Below are 17689 nucleotides of genomic sequence, written 5' to 3'. Positions count from 1 at the left end.
CACAGTATTTACATACATTTTTAAGGTTTTGTGGCAAATTGTCATCTCACAGTCCTCGTCATATCCGCAACTAATAATAATAATTTAATAATTGCTAATTTATATAGCGCATATTTTCATGTTCTGATCAATACGCTTTACATCTTACTGACTAAATAATTATTTTAGTCTTCGTTATTAGTTTTTTCGTATCTTAAAGTTTGCCAAGCTAAATTAAATCTTCGATAATTTATGCTAATAAGGAATCAAATGTCAACAATGATCGTCCTTCAGTCAAAATGATTTTATCTTATCACTATAGCGTACGTTAATTACAACGACAACTACGTACGGGTTCATTAAAAGGCTTCGAGTTTGACCAAAGGCAGTTGCAAACTTCCTCCCCAAGTAATTCAATGCAAGCTCTTGTCACATTTGGATCCGACGCTTCAGTGATGACCTAGCTTGCGTTTTTTCCTTACGAAAGACACTTTGCACGTGCTGTTTCTCTCTTTTTGTTTGTTTGTTTGTTTGTTTGTTTGTTTGTTTTGTTTTTTTGAAGTCTTGAGGTTTCTGACGTAGCCTCACCTTGCTTTTTTTCTCAAATCTTACCGACTACTAAGCAGCAAAGCATCACAAACAGTGGAATGTCACAATTATTAATTTTGAGGTCAGGAGAAAATACGGATATTATAATTCTCTGCTGGTGTTCTTTAGCTTCTTTATTATATTTAGGGAACGCGTCTGTTGCGTCTCCTAAGCACTTAGAGCGCGATGGATAACTGCGCACGAGAGTCAACAATGGAATCAACACAGTGACAGTTCAGCGAAAAACTTCACAAGGGTTCTTCAGTCTTATCTGTTGCTGCGATACGTTTGCATTTTGCGTGAGAATCGAGACAGTAGCCCTTGACATGAAAACAGTTTATTCAAAGTTCACCCAGCAAATTCAACAAATCCAAGAAGCTTTGAAAGAAACAGCAACCACTCAACAAGACCGAAAGACGGAGAACTATGATATTGTTAGTAGTTGGTGAATAGTATTCAGTTTGTTATTAGTCATAACCGAGGGGAAGGAATAAATCAACAAATGACATTTGCATCTACAACTGCTGTTTTACAGTACTTCTTCTCTGTATAAAAGAAATCTTTTAAAGCTGTTAGAAACAGCTGTGTTCAGTCGCAGGTAAAATAGAGAATTAATGAGTTAAGTTCAACTTATCATGATGGGTGCGAAAAAAAGAAATAAAAACCGTTTACAAAAGAAAAATTAAGAAATGGAAGCATTCTAAAGTAGGTAAGCATATTTGGCAAGTATATTTCAACAGAAGCGATTTTTTTAAAAAACACTCCACTTATTTCTGCCTTTAGTTGACTGCCGCAGCTTCTCCTGCCAATTCTTTGTTGGCTTTTTCTTACAGAAAAACTCCAAACTTTGACGCTTATCTGATTTTAGCTCGTCGTTGAGCCCAGGTGATGTTACTTGGCTAAGTGTTAGGATTTTTTGATAAGTTAGTTTTTTTTTTCGAGTGAATTGGGACTAAGGAAGCTTCAGATCAAACGCGGAGAGGGAGCAACCTTTAATAGCAATAAATAACGAACATTCTATAAAGTCATTAATATATTCACTGAGGCGATCAGGCCAATTTTTTCCAGGGAAACCTCTTTGCAATCTTGATAAAATGGATCATATGAAACGATCACAGACTTCGTTTTCAACACTTTTGACATATTATATGCGACCAACCACCACCTGAAATATACAGGTCACGAGACGAAAGTCTGCAATTTTATGCCTTGACGTACTTATCATTAAAAGGAAAATCATGGCTTAACTCAAAATCCTGTCTCGGATCCTAAATTTCTTTCCGTTTTATTCTACATACATTTTATACAGTAAGAAAAATTAACGTATAATTTCGTTGCAAATTATATATCCCCCCCCCCCCCCCCCCGCTTTTCCTTCAATAATTAAGCATCCCTCTCCCTCCCTCTCTCTCTCTCTGTCTGTCTGTCTCTTGGTGTGTTTATTTACGCTATCTGCCCCTCTCGTTTTGCGAAATGTACGGGAGACATACTATACCCTCAAGCTGAACAGGTAAATATTATTTTCGTGTAAAAGAGATATAATCACCTCCAAACTAGGAAACTGGACGGGTATATGTATGATTGAAAGAAAGGTCCTAGTAAACGTCCCGTTAAGCTCAGTTCAAAAATAATATTCTTGTTACGAAGCCAACGATGGACTTGAGCCAATCGAATGACAGTACCACTTGTCATCACCACTTGTGAGGAAACCCACCACTGAAGTTTAGAACGTAAAGGTCTGCCCTCGCGTCTGGATCGTACGAATGAAGCGATTGTGGAGTTTAAATTGGTATTGTCGTGTGTCAGACGTCTTGCAGTTCAATTACTGCTTAGGAAACTATACATTTCTTATTCCCAACTGTGTTGGTAATCCGTACGTAGTGAAGGACAAGAAATCGTACGAGTGCGGAGTATGTTGTTTGTATCAAATACCTCTTACAAAAATACACTGATATCGTAATAAAATGCGACCTATATCATTATATACACTAATTCGATGATTAAAATAGAAAAAAAAATAGGAATAGAACGGCTTCAAAATGTTATTGAACTAACGATTTCAGGCTCGAGTCAACATGAAAGGACTGATCAAGCTTCCGTTCAGCTTTAGCCCGATAGTTACTAAATGCACTTATATAAAGTTAAACAGTGTATTTGAGTCAATAAAGTATATATCAGTAAGATTTTTGGGGCTTGAATTAAATTGGATGCGACTTATTTATTTCGTTAAAATCTTCCTCAATTGGCTTGCACTTCCTCTGCTAAGTTACTTTTTCACCCTGACTCATCAAATCACTGTCAAATGTTTCTTACGTGTTGTTTACGTTTTTATTTCAAATATTCATAAATTTAAATGGACATTGGTAGGTCCTGTTCTTACAGTAGCCCTAGGAAAAATACTAAACGGGTTTAAAGGAAGTCATGTTGTGAAAATCCGGCATACCCAATACTAAATAAGTTAGGATCCAACCGTGGTATACGTGAATTGTTTACGATTTTTAATAACATCCTTAATCGCTTTAACATCACGCACGAATATCCTAAAATAGAAGCTCCTCTCTACTTCTGTTGCCTCTGAAAGGAGCTTTAGCTATTATATAAGCTATTATATAAGCCAATGTTCAGTTTTCGCCATCAAAGCTCAATTAACGATGAGCTAAGTTAGTCTTCCTTAAATGACGCAGTTATGCACTATGTTAGATTTTAAAGAATCCAATCTTTTTTGTTTTATACAGGGGTAAAACGGAAATACCAACGGAATCTGTAACTGATATTCGACATGTTCTGCCAAGTTCTGAGAAATGCGAAAACAAATTAATAGTAACAAAAATAGAAGGGTCAACATTCCTTTGAGCATTTCCGATAGTCTGAAATCCAAAACCAGTAAACTAAATATTCCACCAGTTGTGCAATCTACAGGCAGATCGACGAACATGGAGAGCAAAAGCAAAAAGAGCTCAAACATTCTCCTCTTTGGCTTTTCATTCAACTTAATTCTGACGCTGAGTTCTCTTGGTTTCACTTGTTACTCTTTACATCAGTTAGATTCGCGTCTTACAGAAGTTGAACGAAATTTGCTTGTTGTAAACAGTTATCCATATCCGCTTGCAAATCACGAGATTGTTAAACATGCATTGATGGATTCGCCTCAAAGTGAATCGCAAATGAAGGAGGCTGTCGTCAAAAGAGCTGCCGATAAACCATCCATGTGCCGTAAATGCAGAAGCGTCTGTTCACTTAACTCAAATGGGCTGAAAAATGTAAGTTCCTCTTTATTGAAATTGTGTGAAAGACGCGCGTTTGTTTATAAGTTTCGTCGCTCCCCTTGCTTAATATTACAAAATAGATTACTTTTTACAAGCAAAATGAATCCAGAGAGAAGTGAACAACTCGGATTAAAATTATTGATTGCTCCCGTGATAAAGTCGGAGCTCATGTATTCAGCATCACGCAAAGGTCAACTGAAAATATACAAGCAAACTAGTTCTTGAATAGATCTCAGCTCTTTAAAATGAAGTTTGCCATTTTATCTTTACCTCGAGTCAAAGTTAACTAAGTGAATCTTACAAATCATTATGTCTGAATAGACAGTGTACTAGACAAGATTAAATGGAATGTTTCATCGAAAAGCTTAATGACATCAGCGATCACGTGATTTAAATACAGCGTTTTCTTCATAATATATCGAAAATGAAATGAACACGTAATTTCCTTCAGCAATTGACCTTCCTAAAAGCATGTTGATGTATGAGTTGCTTAGCTGTTCTAACGAATAAGTTGGTGCTCAGCTCCAACGGTTTCGATTCATAGCAAGCTTTTTCGTATAATGAACAAATAATAATAAATAAAATAATAATAAAAAAAACTCTTCCTACGTATAAAGTCTTTGTTTCTGTAGTTTGCAGCTCCGAAATAACCTGAATACATTTTTTCTTGTTAATCAAAAGAATTTGACATTGGAAACAAGTCAGGAAAGGATAGTTTGCGTGGAAGGTGAGCTTTATGTGTAGATAAATATGCATCACAGCTGGACTCGATCTCCGCTTGAAATAATTAAGCCCGTATTGATTTCGTCAGGTCGTGTAGGCCCTCAAGGCCCACCAGGTCCTCCTGGTTCCCCTGGTAAAAAAGGAAGAAAAGGAACAAGGGGTGCCCCTGGTCCGCAAGGAAAGCGAGGTAGCAGAGGATTACCAGGAACCCCTGGGGCTACGGGTCCGCCTGGAAAATCAACAAAACATGAAACAACTCCTAGAAATGGACGTCAGTTAGGTAAGAGTTTCTGTTCGTTTGACAAATGAAGCTGTAGTGTAATGTGATGATGGACAGTCGAAACTTTTTTCTGTTTCTTCGTTCTTCGATTGCGGCTTATTTTGAAACCGAGTCTTAAGTACCGTGATACTGACTACAGATTGCAGAAACTGCAAAAATTTGAAATTTGAAGGTGTACCAAACGCTTAAAGGTACGAACGAAGGTAGTCTTACTGTAAGTGTCTGCCTCCCTAGAGATTCTGAGAAAATTTATTTATAAAATACATCACCCCTCGGACACGCATACAATTCATACCCCCGCAATCTTAGATCCGCCATCTTAGATTTCACGGTTTTCTAAGAAGACAAAATCGAGCCGATAAATGCTGATAAAATTAAAATATTATACGAATCTTACAATTTTGTTTAAGAGTACTGGGAAAAATAAAGAAAATGCCAACAAAAACGAAATTTGTCGTTGAATTGCCATGGCAACGTCAAAATCATGGACACAGAGTATACATATCAAAATTACCTCAAGAGATGAATGAACAGAAGCTGAAAGTTTTAGCATAATAGAACAAACCCGCTTAATCGAGATTGCAACTCACCCACCCCCACCCCTCCCCCCCCCCCCCCATCTTCGAATTGCCATTGTTTCTTATAAAAATATTCATACATTGTCAGTAACAAAACAGCCTGTGCTTTGGCGATACAATAGAAAATCTGATTTGCCAAAAAAACGAAGGTAGTCGGTTTGTTTCGTTACAACTAAAACGTGAAACAATAAAAGCTACAAAAGAAATAGTACAGCAATACACTGTCATTAAAGCTACAAGCTTGTCTGTTTTTTTTTATTTGGGCCCTACTTTTTTTATAATCCCTTTGCTAAGGGTGGGGTTTTACAAAGTTAAACAAAGATGTGACTCATTAGATGATTATCCAAAAGGGCGTAAGATAGAAATTCAAACAGAAATCGATTTACATGATTTTATTGGCCTGTACACTTTTCTTTTCCAGAATCACCACACTTCATCGAAAGACCTTCTTCCTCCGTGACAGTTAAAGAGAAACAAAACGTCACATTGTCTTGTAAAGCAGCTGGGTTCCCACCACCGGTCGTCGCGTGGTATAAAGATGGAAACGTAATAGACCAGGAAGAGGAAGAAAAAAGACAATATGAGAAAATAAATTTGGAGTTAAAAGAAATTCAATTTAAGGACCACGGTGTCTACACCTGTACAGCCGAAAACCTGTTGGGTAGTGTTCAATCATCAGTCAATATAACTGTGAAAGGTATTTAGAACACGTGAATTACTTAAACATTTAGCACTTAGCAATACACGATTCGTTGTCTGAGACGGGGACAAAATAAACTAGAGAATAGACTTGAGGAGTTATCTGTGAGTCTTGCATTTAATAGAAGTGATTGAAATTTTAATTTGAAACAAGAAAGTTGTTCATTTGGATATATTCGAAAAAAAGTTTCCGCTTGAAAAATCGATTAGTACAATACTTTTAATTAAGATTCAAAGTACACATATGTGAGCCAACTTTGATTCCTTGCACGAGGTGTTCCTGGTTAAACAAATCGGTAACAAAGTCGCATGTGTGACGTAGCAGCCTAAAATCAAACAAACGTGCATAATTGCACTCGAGACAACAATGCGTAAAACTATGCAATACAGAAAAGAGTCTTAGATTTATATTCGCTCATTTCATAATGTTTTGTTCTGTATATATTATATTTGTAGTGCCAACGCAATTTATCACAAAACCAAAGAGTTCTGTAATCGCTTACAAGAACTGGGATACTTATCTTGATTGTGATATTTTTGGCTATCCCTCTCCTGTGATCACGTGGACAAGATCTCTCAAGCAGCTTCCGGTCGGCAGACATGTCATTGATGGTAACAAACTTACCATTAAGAACACCACAGAGGAAGATGGTGGTGCTTACGTATGCCAAGGAACTAATGAACTGGGAAGTGTGATGGCAGTGACATGGCTCTTTTTAAAGGATGCAGGTAAGCTAAGAATCTTAAAAAATAAAATTATAATTATTGTGAATGAAGAAAAGGTTGCAATGAATAATTTTATTTGTTTGTTTCTTTAAGTGAATCCCCACATTGTTTCAAGTCCTCCCAATCAAATTAAAGTTCCAAATGTTGGCGATTCCGTGAAGTTAAATTGTTCTGCTCGTGGTTCGCCACTACCTAAAGTCAGATGGTTCAAGGATGGACGACGAATTATTTCTGTGGCAAAGCATGATGGGGGAGATTTGTTAACGAGTGAAATAGTCCTCCATCGCTTCAAACCAGCTGACCAAGGATTCTACACATGTAAATTTGAAAATGAGAAGAATGGGACGGCAGAAGCCAACACAACTCTGTGTATGTAAACGATTTGAACACGTTAAACGTTTTTAAGAAACAGTTACTGCTCGGAAATATAATTTTGCATCAATCAATAAATAATTCGTCATCCGAATTATCTTATCACACGGCTAAGCAGCAGGATGTTAACCCTCGAACGTACAAGGCGGGGGGGGGGGGGGGATGCCACCCCCGTAAGGTTTTTTCCAAATTTGAAAACATTTACTTAACAAAGGTAACACTTTCATCAATTTAACTACATCCTAGTTTTTTTATCTTTCCATACTTTAGACACCCAAGGTTTTAATTTATTATTTTTTTATTTACTTATTTATTTATTTTTATTTTATTTTATAACTTGTTTGTGTAATTATTTATCCTACTCATGTTTACAATTATCTCATCTTTATTTTTTGAAGCCTTTGTCAATTGTGGTAATCCTGGTTCTCCGTTAAACGGACAATCACTAGGCTCCAGGTACTGGACTGGGGAGTCTGTGTCTTTCATTTGTCTTTCGGGATATCGCCTGATTGGACCGGCTTCTAGAATGTGTCTGTCTTCCGGTAGCTGGAGTGGCATACAGCCTTCATGTAAGTTAACATAACATAACATAACATAAAACTTTATTTACCCTCGAATTTAATATAGCTAAGAAAAGCTAGTTTCTTCGAGAAACAAGTGAAATATATATTAAGAATAAAAAATAAAACAAGTAAAATAGAAATAACAAATAGAAGTTACTTTATTGTATACTCTAGAATACTCCGCAGTTACACAATACTTTTCATTACAACAAGTAAAGGTCTCTAACAACAGGGCATGTAGATGAATGAACGAACTAACGAACGAACGAACGAACGAACGAACGAACGAACCGACGGACGGACGGACGGACGGACGGACGAGTAAAACTTAGAATACCAAGTATAGAACACCAAATGCAAACGATGACGCTGCTAACGTAGGATTTACTAAAATATTTGACTAGCAAAAAAAAAGAAATAATGAACAAACAAACTGCAAGGTTGATCGTGCTACCTAAAAACAGAAGACTTTACGAGACATAAACATTGCAGTACTTTGTGGACTTTTAAACGGAAGTGGAAGAATTTTTAGAAGTTTGTGGAGGTTTCGAAGTAAATACGTGCCAAATGATAACACTTATAGTGAAAAAAAAAAATGTTTTTGTGTACATTAGTCTCGGCCAGACAGTCCAAAATGACATCCAAAATTTGTAATCGTGTAGCACCGCGATCGATACTGGTCCACAAAACCCGCGGGACTGATTTTGGAAAGAAAAACAAAATTCACGATAAGTATGCTTTCTTCTTTGTCTAATTAAAAAATTAAAATAAACGTAACAAAAACAGATAATAATAAAAAAAACAACAAGGCAGAATCAAAACAAAACAAACAAACAACACAGTAAATAATGGACTTTATTTTGCTGGGAAATGTGTTGTTGTTGCTGTGACTCTTACGCTACATTATGCACTTTAAATGAAGGTCGCAGAACTTGTCCTCCTTTGGAAAGACTGACGAATGGTTATACTCACGGACAGCAGTATTGGGAAGGAAAACACGTTTCATTTACTTGTAATCCTGGTTACTGGCTTAAAGGATCTTCAGAGCGTCGCTGCCAGACGAGTGGTGCTTGGACAGGAGTTCAACCTTTATGTATTGGTAAGAGGCTTTTTGACGTCGATAATAAGACAGGAAACTCTTGCATCAAATTGGAAAACGAATAAGATATACTTTTTCTTGCTAACGATTTTTGTTCTCTAGCTGTCGTTTAGAATTTTAATGGGTGGCGTGCTGGTAGGAGTTCTAAAGCCGAATAAATTACACGCGGTCAGCTGCTGCGAGGTCTGGAACCAACAAATTTTCCCTAATCCTTAACCCCTAAACCCTAACCCTTGGTATATAGTCTCTAGATTAACATGGTAGAGCAATCGGATGTCGTTCCGAGAATAAATTTCCGATATTTTGGGAACGTCCAAGACACTGTTCCTATTCGATTCCAGACCTCCGATCTTCCACCAGGAGACCGCGTTCTAAAAATTCAAAATGGCCGCTTTATAACAAAAGATTCGTCGTTCATTCATGCTCTGATGGCAGGGCCCCCAGTTTAAAGGTAAAAACTGTCAATTTCTAATTAAAGACTCAGCGAAAACAGAAATAAAACGATTGAGCAAGTTGTATGTCAAGGCAAATACCGCAAATTTGAACCATTCTTTGCAAGTGTTGCTGAATATGCCACGGAGTTCACTCACGGCAGGTTTCGCGATAATACTAACCATAGATTTCAGCAACATAGCGGCTACTTAATTATGCTCTTGAAACTGCTCTATCATTCTGTCCGCCTCAACAGCCACAATAATGTGAATGCTATCTTGACCAAAAGGCCGATATCACTATTACTCGTGTGTAAAAGATCGGAGATTTACATAAACTCTTAGAAATCAATAAAGATGGACGATTTCAGGCCGAAAAATCGAGATAATCAAACAAATTATATAACTGCAACTTGCAAAAAATTGTCGTACGGTTTGAAGAATTTCCAACGGAAAGTCAGAAACTTTTGATTTCTGAGTTGCTCGTCGCTTTGTAAACCTGCATGCATAACGTATTTAATCATTTTGTGTTGATGGACGAGAGTTGTTAATTTTAATTAATTAATTGCCCCCGTAGGGTTTTGGCCCAGAGGCCAAAACCCGAGGAGGCACCCTAGGAGTCCCTGGGTGTATACATACAAGGACAATAAATATTTGTTGAAAAAGTAAGAAATGTGTCTGTAGTAGGCGAAGCATTCTCGATTTGACGAAACTAGGCGCGCACGGTCGTCTCGGGTAATATTTTTGCAAGCGCGCACGGTGGTGTCGTGTACTTGCAACCACGAGGTCGCGTTTGGTCACCTTCGAGCTTCGCCATCAGCTAGCAGCATTTTGTTTTTCGGTTTTGGCCTACGCGTGTTTACAGATTTGTTCGAGCGGTTTCTCTGCTTTGGTTGTGTAAAGTGATATTTGAAGCAGTTGTTAGTAATACGTCGAAAGATTTCGAGCAATTGGTTTCGTGTCCTTGGCTACGTACCGGCTACCTATGTTCCAAGAGCCGGTTCAAGAGCTGGTTCGAGCGTTACATTTGTAAGGTTTGCTTTCGGAGGTTTGCTGTATCGTATACATCTTACAAACAAAAGCGTGAACTTCGTCATGTAGTACAAGGTACAACGTAATTCGTTTCGCTAACAAACTGTCAGATTATTTGATCCAAAGAGTGGGTTGAATAAGGATCAAAAATTAATTGTTTTCTCGAGTCTTTGAATGTGCCATATTTTGTTACTCGTGGAATTTTTTAGGCTTTTTGGCCTGGGAATTATTGTAAGTTAATTTTGAATGTTATAAGCCCGGGAATAAGCTTGTGTGTTGTCATCACGAATAATGTGTTATGTGTTATTTCCGCTAGGTGTTATTTACGCGCGCTGGGTAATATAATTCGAATTGAACTTGTGAATATTTTTAGGACGCAACGGTGTCACACAACAAGAAATTCCGCAGCAAACAATGCCGTGACGTACATGACACAGTAAAAAAGAAGGCGACAAAAAAATATATTAAAAGGCGGGGGCAGCTTTATAGTGAGAACTATTACTAGTTTTAATTAATTTTCGAGATTTTCTGTCGCTTGTTGAAGTTTCGTGCCAATTTCCTTTTGTTTTTAAGCTTCCATCAATTGTGGTGATCCTGGTACCCCATCAAACGGGCAAAAGCTTGGCTCCCGGTACTGGACTGGCGAATCTGTGTTATTCATTTGCCAAACGGGATATCACCTAATTGGACCAACTACTAGAACATGTATGCGTTCCGGTAGCTGGAGTGGTATAAAACCATCATGTAAGCTGCTTTATTGTATACTCAATAATACTCTACAGTCACACTTAACTTTTAATAACAACACGTGCAAGTTTGTAAAAAGTATATTGTAAGCATGCATTGAAAAAAAGCCAACAAACATGGACTAGTCAAAGTCGCCTACAAACCGCTAAAAACTGTGCACAGTTTGTTTCCGCGCCCAAAGGCTCAAAATGATGTTGACCGCTCAAGATCTGGCGTAGTTTACAAAATCAATTGCACCAACTGTAATTTTGTATACTACGGTCAAACGGAGCGACCATTAAAGACCCGGATTGCGGAACACAAACGGGCAGTGGCCATGTCTAACCATGACTCAAAGATCTCCTGTCATGTACATGAAAATAATCACCACGTGGATTTCAATGCCGTCAATGTAGTTGGACATGAGCCAAATTACCACAAGCGACTCCTTTTGGAAGCATGGTTGTCCATTAAGGATCCACACTCTGGGAACGACCATGCTGTCATCCCAGAGGTTTACGAGTCCTTGTCACGCGCATGAGTTTAGCGCCACGTTTCTTTTGTTTCAAACTTTTACACGTTATTTTTAAAGCGCGTGCTAACGTGCTGCTATTTTAAATCGCGTGTGAAAGCTTTGATTTTTTAACTGATGAAGGCTTAAGCAATAGCCGAAACGTCTTGGAAAATAACATCAAAAACAAAGTCAGCGAAAAACCTTCAACAACCTATGGACTAGTCAAGTAATAACATCAGTCAAAAAGTAGACCAACAAAAAGGAAACAGTTTGGAAATATGTTGTGGTTGTGGGTCTCTAATTCTCTTTCATGGCCTTTAAATGAAGGTCACCGAACTTGCCCTCCTTTAGAAAGCCTGAAGAATGGTCATACTCACGGACAACAGTTTTGGGTAGGAAAACGCGTTTCATTCACTTGTAATCCTGGTTACTGGCTAAGAGGATCTTCAGAGCGTCACTGCCAGACGAGTGGTGCCTGGACAGGAGTTCAACCTTCATGTATTGGTAAGAGGTGTTTTTAACACTAATCATGGGTCGAATCTTCCAACAATTTCAATTGCTGTAAACAAATTTTACTCCTGAATTTCTCATTCTAGAATTTTAGTTTTTTTCGACGTAGCAGGAATCTTCGAATTTAGAGTCATATAGACGTGGTAAGAAAATTAAATAACAATAATAGAATGTTTTTTTCGTTATACACGAAACGAAGCGTTGTCATTAACTTACCCGACAACAAAGTGAAAAAGAAAAAAGAGAGTTTATGACGAAAAATGATTTTTATTCCTTTTGCGAGGAATTCAGAATACTGCTTTTAGAATTTCAGGGGCACCGTTATGAGGATAAACTAACATGAAAAAATACTTCCTTAAAGGAACTCAGTCACGGACAACTCATTATGAAAAAACTGACAAGTTTGTCAGTCGTAATCCGTCTTAATCTTCGTCAGACGAAACCATCCATGGTTATTTTCGGGTTTTGATTGATTTTTGATTTGATTTTTGTATGTCAAGGCAAATGCTGCAAATATGAACCATCGTTTGCAAGTGTTGCTGAATATGCCACGGCTATTTTTTTCTGAAACAGCCTCGAAACAAACGCATGCTCGAGTTGTATGACAAGCCACAAGGCAAATGCTGCAAATGCGAACCATTGTTTGTAAGTGCTGCTGGGTATGCCACAATGATTTTTTTTTTTTTGCAATGACCTCAAACAAGCTGGCAAACTGTAAAAGTTCACTCGCGGCAGGTTTCGTGACAATACTAACCGCAGATTTTACAATAATTATAGCGAAAAAAGAAAGCGACTTTTTTAACTTTACTCTTAAAACTGCTCTATTATTCTGTCCACCTCAACTACCGCAATAATGTGAACTGATCTGTCATGACCAAATACCCAGGCTGATATCACTACAACTTGTGTGTGAAAGATTTAAAGATCGGAGATTTACATCAAATCTTAGCAATCAATAAAGTTGGACGATTTTACTCCGAAATATCGAGAAAATCAATCAAATATATAAATACAACTTGAAAAAAAGTTCGATTTCTTTTGCATTGCTATTAAGCTAGCGCTAGAAATCGATATTTTTAAGGTTCACGCCAAGAAGAATTTGAAGAAGAATTTTTAAAAATTTGAAAGTTTAAAGAATTTCAGACGAAAAGTCCGATACTTTTCCATTCTAGGTTGCTCGTCACTTTGCAAACCAGCATGTATGGCGTGTTTAATTATTCTGTGTTGTCGGACGAGCGATGTTAATTCCCCAAGATTTTCTGCCGCCTGTTAAGTTTCCAATTTCCTTTTTTTTTTGTCTCAAGCTTCAGTCAATTGTGGTGATCCTGGTTCTCCATCAAACGGACAAAGACTTGGCTACCGGTATTGGGCCGATGAATCTGTGCTGTTCATTTGTCGTACGGGATATCACCTAATTGGACCGACTACTAGAACATGTCTGTCTTCCGGTAGCTGGAGTGGTACACAGCCTACATGTAAGTTACTTAAAGGAACTACGTTACGGACAACACATTTTGAAAAAAAAAAAAAAATGGCCAAGTTTTTCAATAATCTTTAATCTTTATCAGTGGGAACCATTCTTGGTTATTTTCGCCTTTATGTTATAATTACTCCTTTGTTGTTGTTGTTCTATGTTAGAAAACTATTATTTTGAGGTTTCCCTTCAATTTGAAAGGAATCAGAAAAATAACTTAATATACCGTGTCCTTGCTCCGTTAATAATATGCATGAGAAAATTACTTAATTTTGATTGGCTAATGGAGTGCAGCCTTCGTGTAACACGAGTGCAAAACGTGTAACACAGGTGCAAAGTTGTAACACCAGTGCAAATTACAAATAGACGCGGACGAAAACAACGACTGGGGTTTTTAGTAAACGAAGATTTGGTTTCGCTATGGAAACAGCAGTAAAACACCTTAAAATACTTTAAAGAAAAAAAAAACAATTGTTAGCACCTCGTTCTGGCTAAATATATGGAAAACGTCTTGCGACGAGAAAAAAAAAATCGCCAACAAAATAGAGGAAAACGAGTACGAGCCAGTCGTACTAACAGTTCTGCCCTGAAGTGCGAGGGCAAAATAGTGACGACTTGTCTTTGAACCAAACAGCTTACAGAGAGACGGTAACTATCTATCTGTAGTTTGTGGAGGTTCAAGTACAAGTTCAAGTCCACTTTATTTAGGCAGGGTGACCCAATCAGCACTTGGTTGGAATCAATTAACAGGGGCCCTGCGTAAATTATGACTACATTATTACTTTTCTTTCAATATTTATTAGGGTAAAAGGGTAAAAAGCGCTTAAAAATTGCAAATGAATTATAATTAATTTAAAAATTAAGAAGAAAATAAGAAGGAAGTTGCATAAGTAAATTCATAAGAAAAAAACTACTGTCTAAAATGAAGTGTAAGGAGGTTCTTAAAAATGGGAAACGATGTTGCTTCTTTTATTGATGTAGGTAAAAAATTAAAACGAACCGCAGCTGAGTATCTAAACGTTCTTTCTCCTAGCGTTAACTTAGGTTTCGGCAAGGCTTTTTTCATTACACAACTGCCAGATTTCTTTTATTTTGGGCCACTTGGGGTTTACATCTCGGTTTTAAAAACAACCACCATCCAGTTCTTGTTGACGCCGACATTTTGCAATGTAAGATGAACATTGTCTTTAGTCGGTTATCATTAACCGAGTTGTGTTTCAAAAACGTTTGAAAAAACTCAAAATGAGCCTCACAAATTGCCCAGTTTAATATAAATTAAAGCTGAAAAAATTTGAAAGTTTTGCTCTTGACATGTGTTTGCTGTCCTTCAACCAATCACTTGAATGAACATCAGAAAAGGCGCGCGGTGTCAAAATTCAACTGTTTTTCTTTTTCTTTCTGTCCATTTTTTCATGTATTTTATTAATAAACTAATAGGTAATCACATGATTTTTCTCGTGCAATTAGGAATAAATAAGCGCTCGTCAATTTTTCAAAGACTACAAATTGCACTTGCCCGGGCTCGTGCAATTTTGATCAGCCTTTGAAAAATGTACACGTGCTTATTTATTCATAACTGCACTTGAAATTATGTGATGACTTAAACTCATTGCATATGCAGTTGCAATTTGCTTTTCATTACAACCAGTAAAATTTTGTATAGGGAAAATGTACGCAAACAATAATTAGGAAACAAACAAAACAAAATAAAAACATGATAGAGTGAGAATATTATTTTGCTTGGAAATGTGTCGTTGTTGTGTGTCTCTAATTTCCTTTCATGGCCCTTCAATGAAGGTCGCAAAACTTGTACCCCTTTGGAAAGACTGAAAAATGGTCATACTCACGGACACCAGTATTGGGAAGGGAAACTCGTTTCATTTACTTGTAATCCTGGTTACTGGCTAAGAGGATCATCAGAACGTCGCTGCCAGACGAGTGGTGCTTGGACAGGAGTTCAACCTTCATGTATTGGTAAGAGGCTTTTTGACGTCGATAATAAGACAGGGGGCTCTTGCATCAAATTGAACAACGAATAAGATATACTTTTTCTTGCTAACGCGCTTTTTGTTCTCTAGCTGACCCGACAACAAAGTGAAAAAGAAAAACACAGTTTATGACGAAAACTGATTTTTCATTCCTGTTGCAAGGAATTCAGAATACTGCTTTTTAGAAATTCAGGGACACCGTTATGAGGATAAACTGACATGACAAGATGCTTCGTTAACATGCTTCCCTCTTCAGAGATATATAAGTGACCAACCAAATAGAAACAGTTTAAGCTTTACGCATGTTATGCATATCTAGAATAGTTTTCTTCTGTGGGTTATAATGATTTGTGTTTATTATTATTATTGTATAATGATAATAATTCTAAGGTCTCTTGAGCCTTCGACAACTACTGCATCAAGTAAATGATATTGACATTAAACGATGTTATTATACACTTACTAAAAAAACTAGGTTGCGCGTAGGTTGCGCGCGCAATGCATGATTACCAAGAGCAAAGTGTCAGGCATCTGGCGGCGAAGGAAATTCAAGTTTGTCGATTCACTTCTTCAACCGAAAAATAATTTGGCCTCAATTTAAAAATTGCTGGACAATTAAGTCTCAGAAAACAAAAAATGACTAACAAAAATTGGGAAGGAACTCATTCACGAGATACTTTGAGGAAAAAGCATTCAGAATTAGGCAGGACGACAAGCCGGAATAAGCTCAAGTTTTTAAACAGGTTGAAATCGTTTGTCATAATTTTCTTTACCAGAAAAAAAGCAATAAAAAATAAAACAATTATTAGATTCGGTTTTTTTGTGATATCCGGAATAATCAAGATCTTGGTAAGTGTTATCAGCCTGAGCCTTCGCCTTCGTCTGATAACACTTACCTCGACCTTGATTATTCCGGACATCACAAAAACCTCATCCAATAATTGGTTATTATATGTGCAGCATTTGATGTGTCTTCTTGCGTATAAACGAACGATCTTACCATCTATGCGTCGGTGGCGTAATGGTAGCGCATCAGATTTAAAAGCATGTCAGTCCATGATTCGACACTCGCAGATCGGGAAGAAATGTAATTTACCTTTTTTTTTTCGCTGTTAAAAACAAAATCTTTCCACAGCAGGACTTGCAACAGGCTATATTTTACTAGGCGTACAATCTCACTTGGCGAGATCGTCAACTTGTAAATGTACAATTGATCATTGTGTGTTTCACTTTCTTACACATGTGCTACATATCAAACAAAATGTTTTTGTTTTTTTTTTGTTTTTTCGCTTGATATAGCTGATTAAAATCGCATTATTGTTTTACCCTATTTTTTTTCACCGGCATACACCCTCCCCCCCCCCCCCCCCTCCCCAACCCAGAGCTTCGCGAGGCCCTGCGAGTCACGTATTACTAGTTAAAATGAATACATAAATAAAAAAGACCAACACAAAGCCAAAACACGATGGATCATGCACGGGCGTTATTTTGCTGGGAGGCGAACTGTTGTCGTGTGACTTTAACTCCTTTCAATGCCCTTTAATTGAAGGTTACAGAACTTGCCCTCCTTTGGAAAGCCTGAAGAATGGCCATACTCACGGAAAACAGTATTGGGAAGGAAAACACGTTTCATTTACTTGTAATCCTGGTTACAGGCTAGTAGGAGCATCAGAGCGTCACTGTCAGACGAGTGGTGCTTGGACAGGAGATCAACCTTTATGTATCAGTTAGTGGCATTTTCAACACTGATAATGTGTCAAATTTTCCTAAAACACTTTCTAAAAAGCCAGTGTGTTTCTTAAACACTTTTTTAAAACGAAAACTTCACCTAGATTCCCACAATTTTTCTCGGATCATGCTGATATTTTCTGAGCTTCCTGGGGGGTATAATCATTTGCAGTCTATTTCAAGACCTCGATTGCTTCGCTATTTGCAACACGCGATCGATCCACGTTCTATTCAGCTGTTTTTGTCGCTGCGGTAACAGGCCGTGTTTTTCCATGGAATAAAAGCTAGGGCAACCACGACAGCGATGCCGTAGATTCAGTGTTAGTAGAAGGCTGAGAACTATCTTTGCTAAAAATACAAACGCATCGTTTAAATCCGAAAAAGTCGCCCTCGTCGAGTAGTTAAAAAACGCA

General features: G+C 37.5%; 1 protein-coding gene across 9 annotated transcripts in view; it reads left to right on the top strand.

Annotated features, from left to right (window-relative positions):
* The window catches only part of LOC144664619 (uncharacterized), a 140554-nt gene that overhangs the window by 116450 nt on the left and 6415 nt on the right, over window positions 1–17689 (top strand). For 2 of the 9 annotated variants that reach the window (XM_078525761.1, XM_078525754.1), the window contains 7 exons: window positions 7610–7780; window positions 8697–8873; window positions 10910–11080; window positions 11904–12080; window positions 13391–13561; window positions 15358–15534; window positions 17098–17274. In XM_078525761.1, coding sequence (XP_078381887.1) covers window positions 7610–7780; window positions 8697–8873; window positions 10910–11080; window positions 11904–12080; window positions 13391–13561; window positions 15358–15534; window positions 17098–17274 — 1221 coding nt within the window. Of the gene's footprint in view, window positions 1–3467; window positions 3828–4514; window positions 4561–4644; window positions 4837–5835; window positions 6112–6569; window positions 6843–6932; window positions 7209–7609; window positions 7781–8696; window positions 8874–10909; window positions 11081–11903; window positions 12081–13390; window positions 13562–15357; window positions 15535–17097; window positions 17275–17689 lie in introns of those variants that run through there. The other 7 variants (XM_078525763.1, XM_078525756.1, XM_078525755.1 and 4 more) reach the window with 7 other exon arrangements.

Source organism: Oculina patagonica, chromosome 9 (genome assembly GCF_052425735.1).
Source record: "Oculina patagonica isolate OP01 chromosome 9, crgOcupat, whole genome shotgun sequence".
Taxonomy (NCBI): domain Eukaryota; kingdom Metazoa; phylum Cnidaria; class Anthozoa; order Scleractinia; family Oculinidae; genus Oculina; species Oculina patagonica.
Note: the sequence above shows the minus strand (reverse complement) of the source record. Positions and strands in the feature narration are given on the sequence as shown.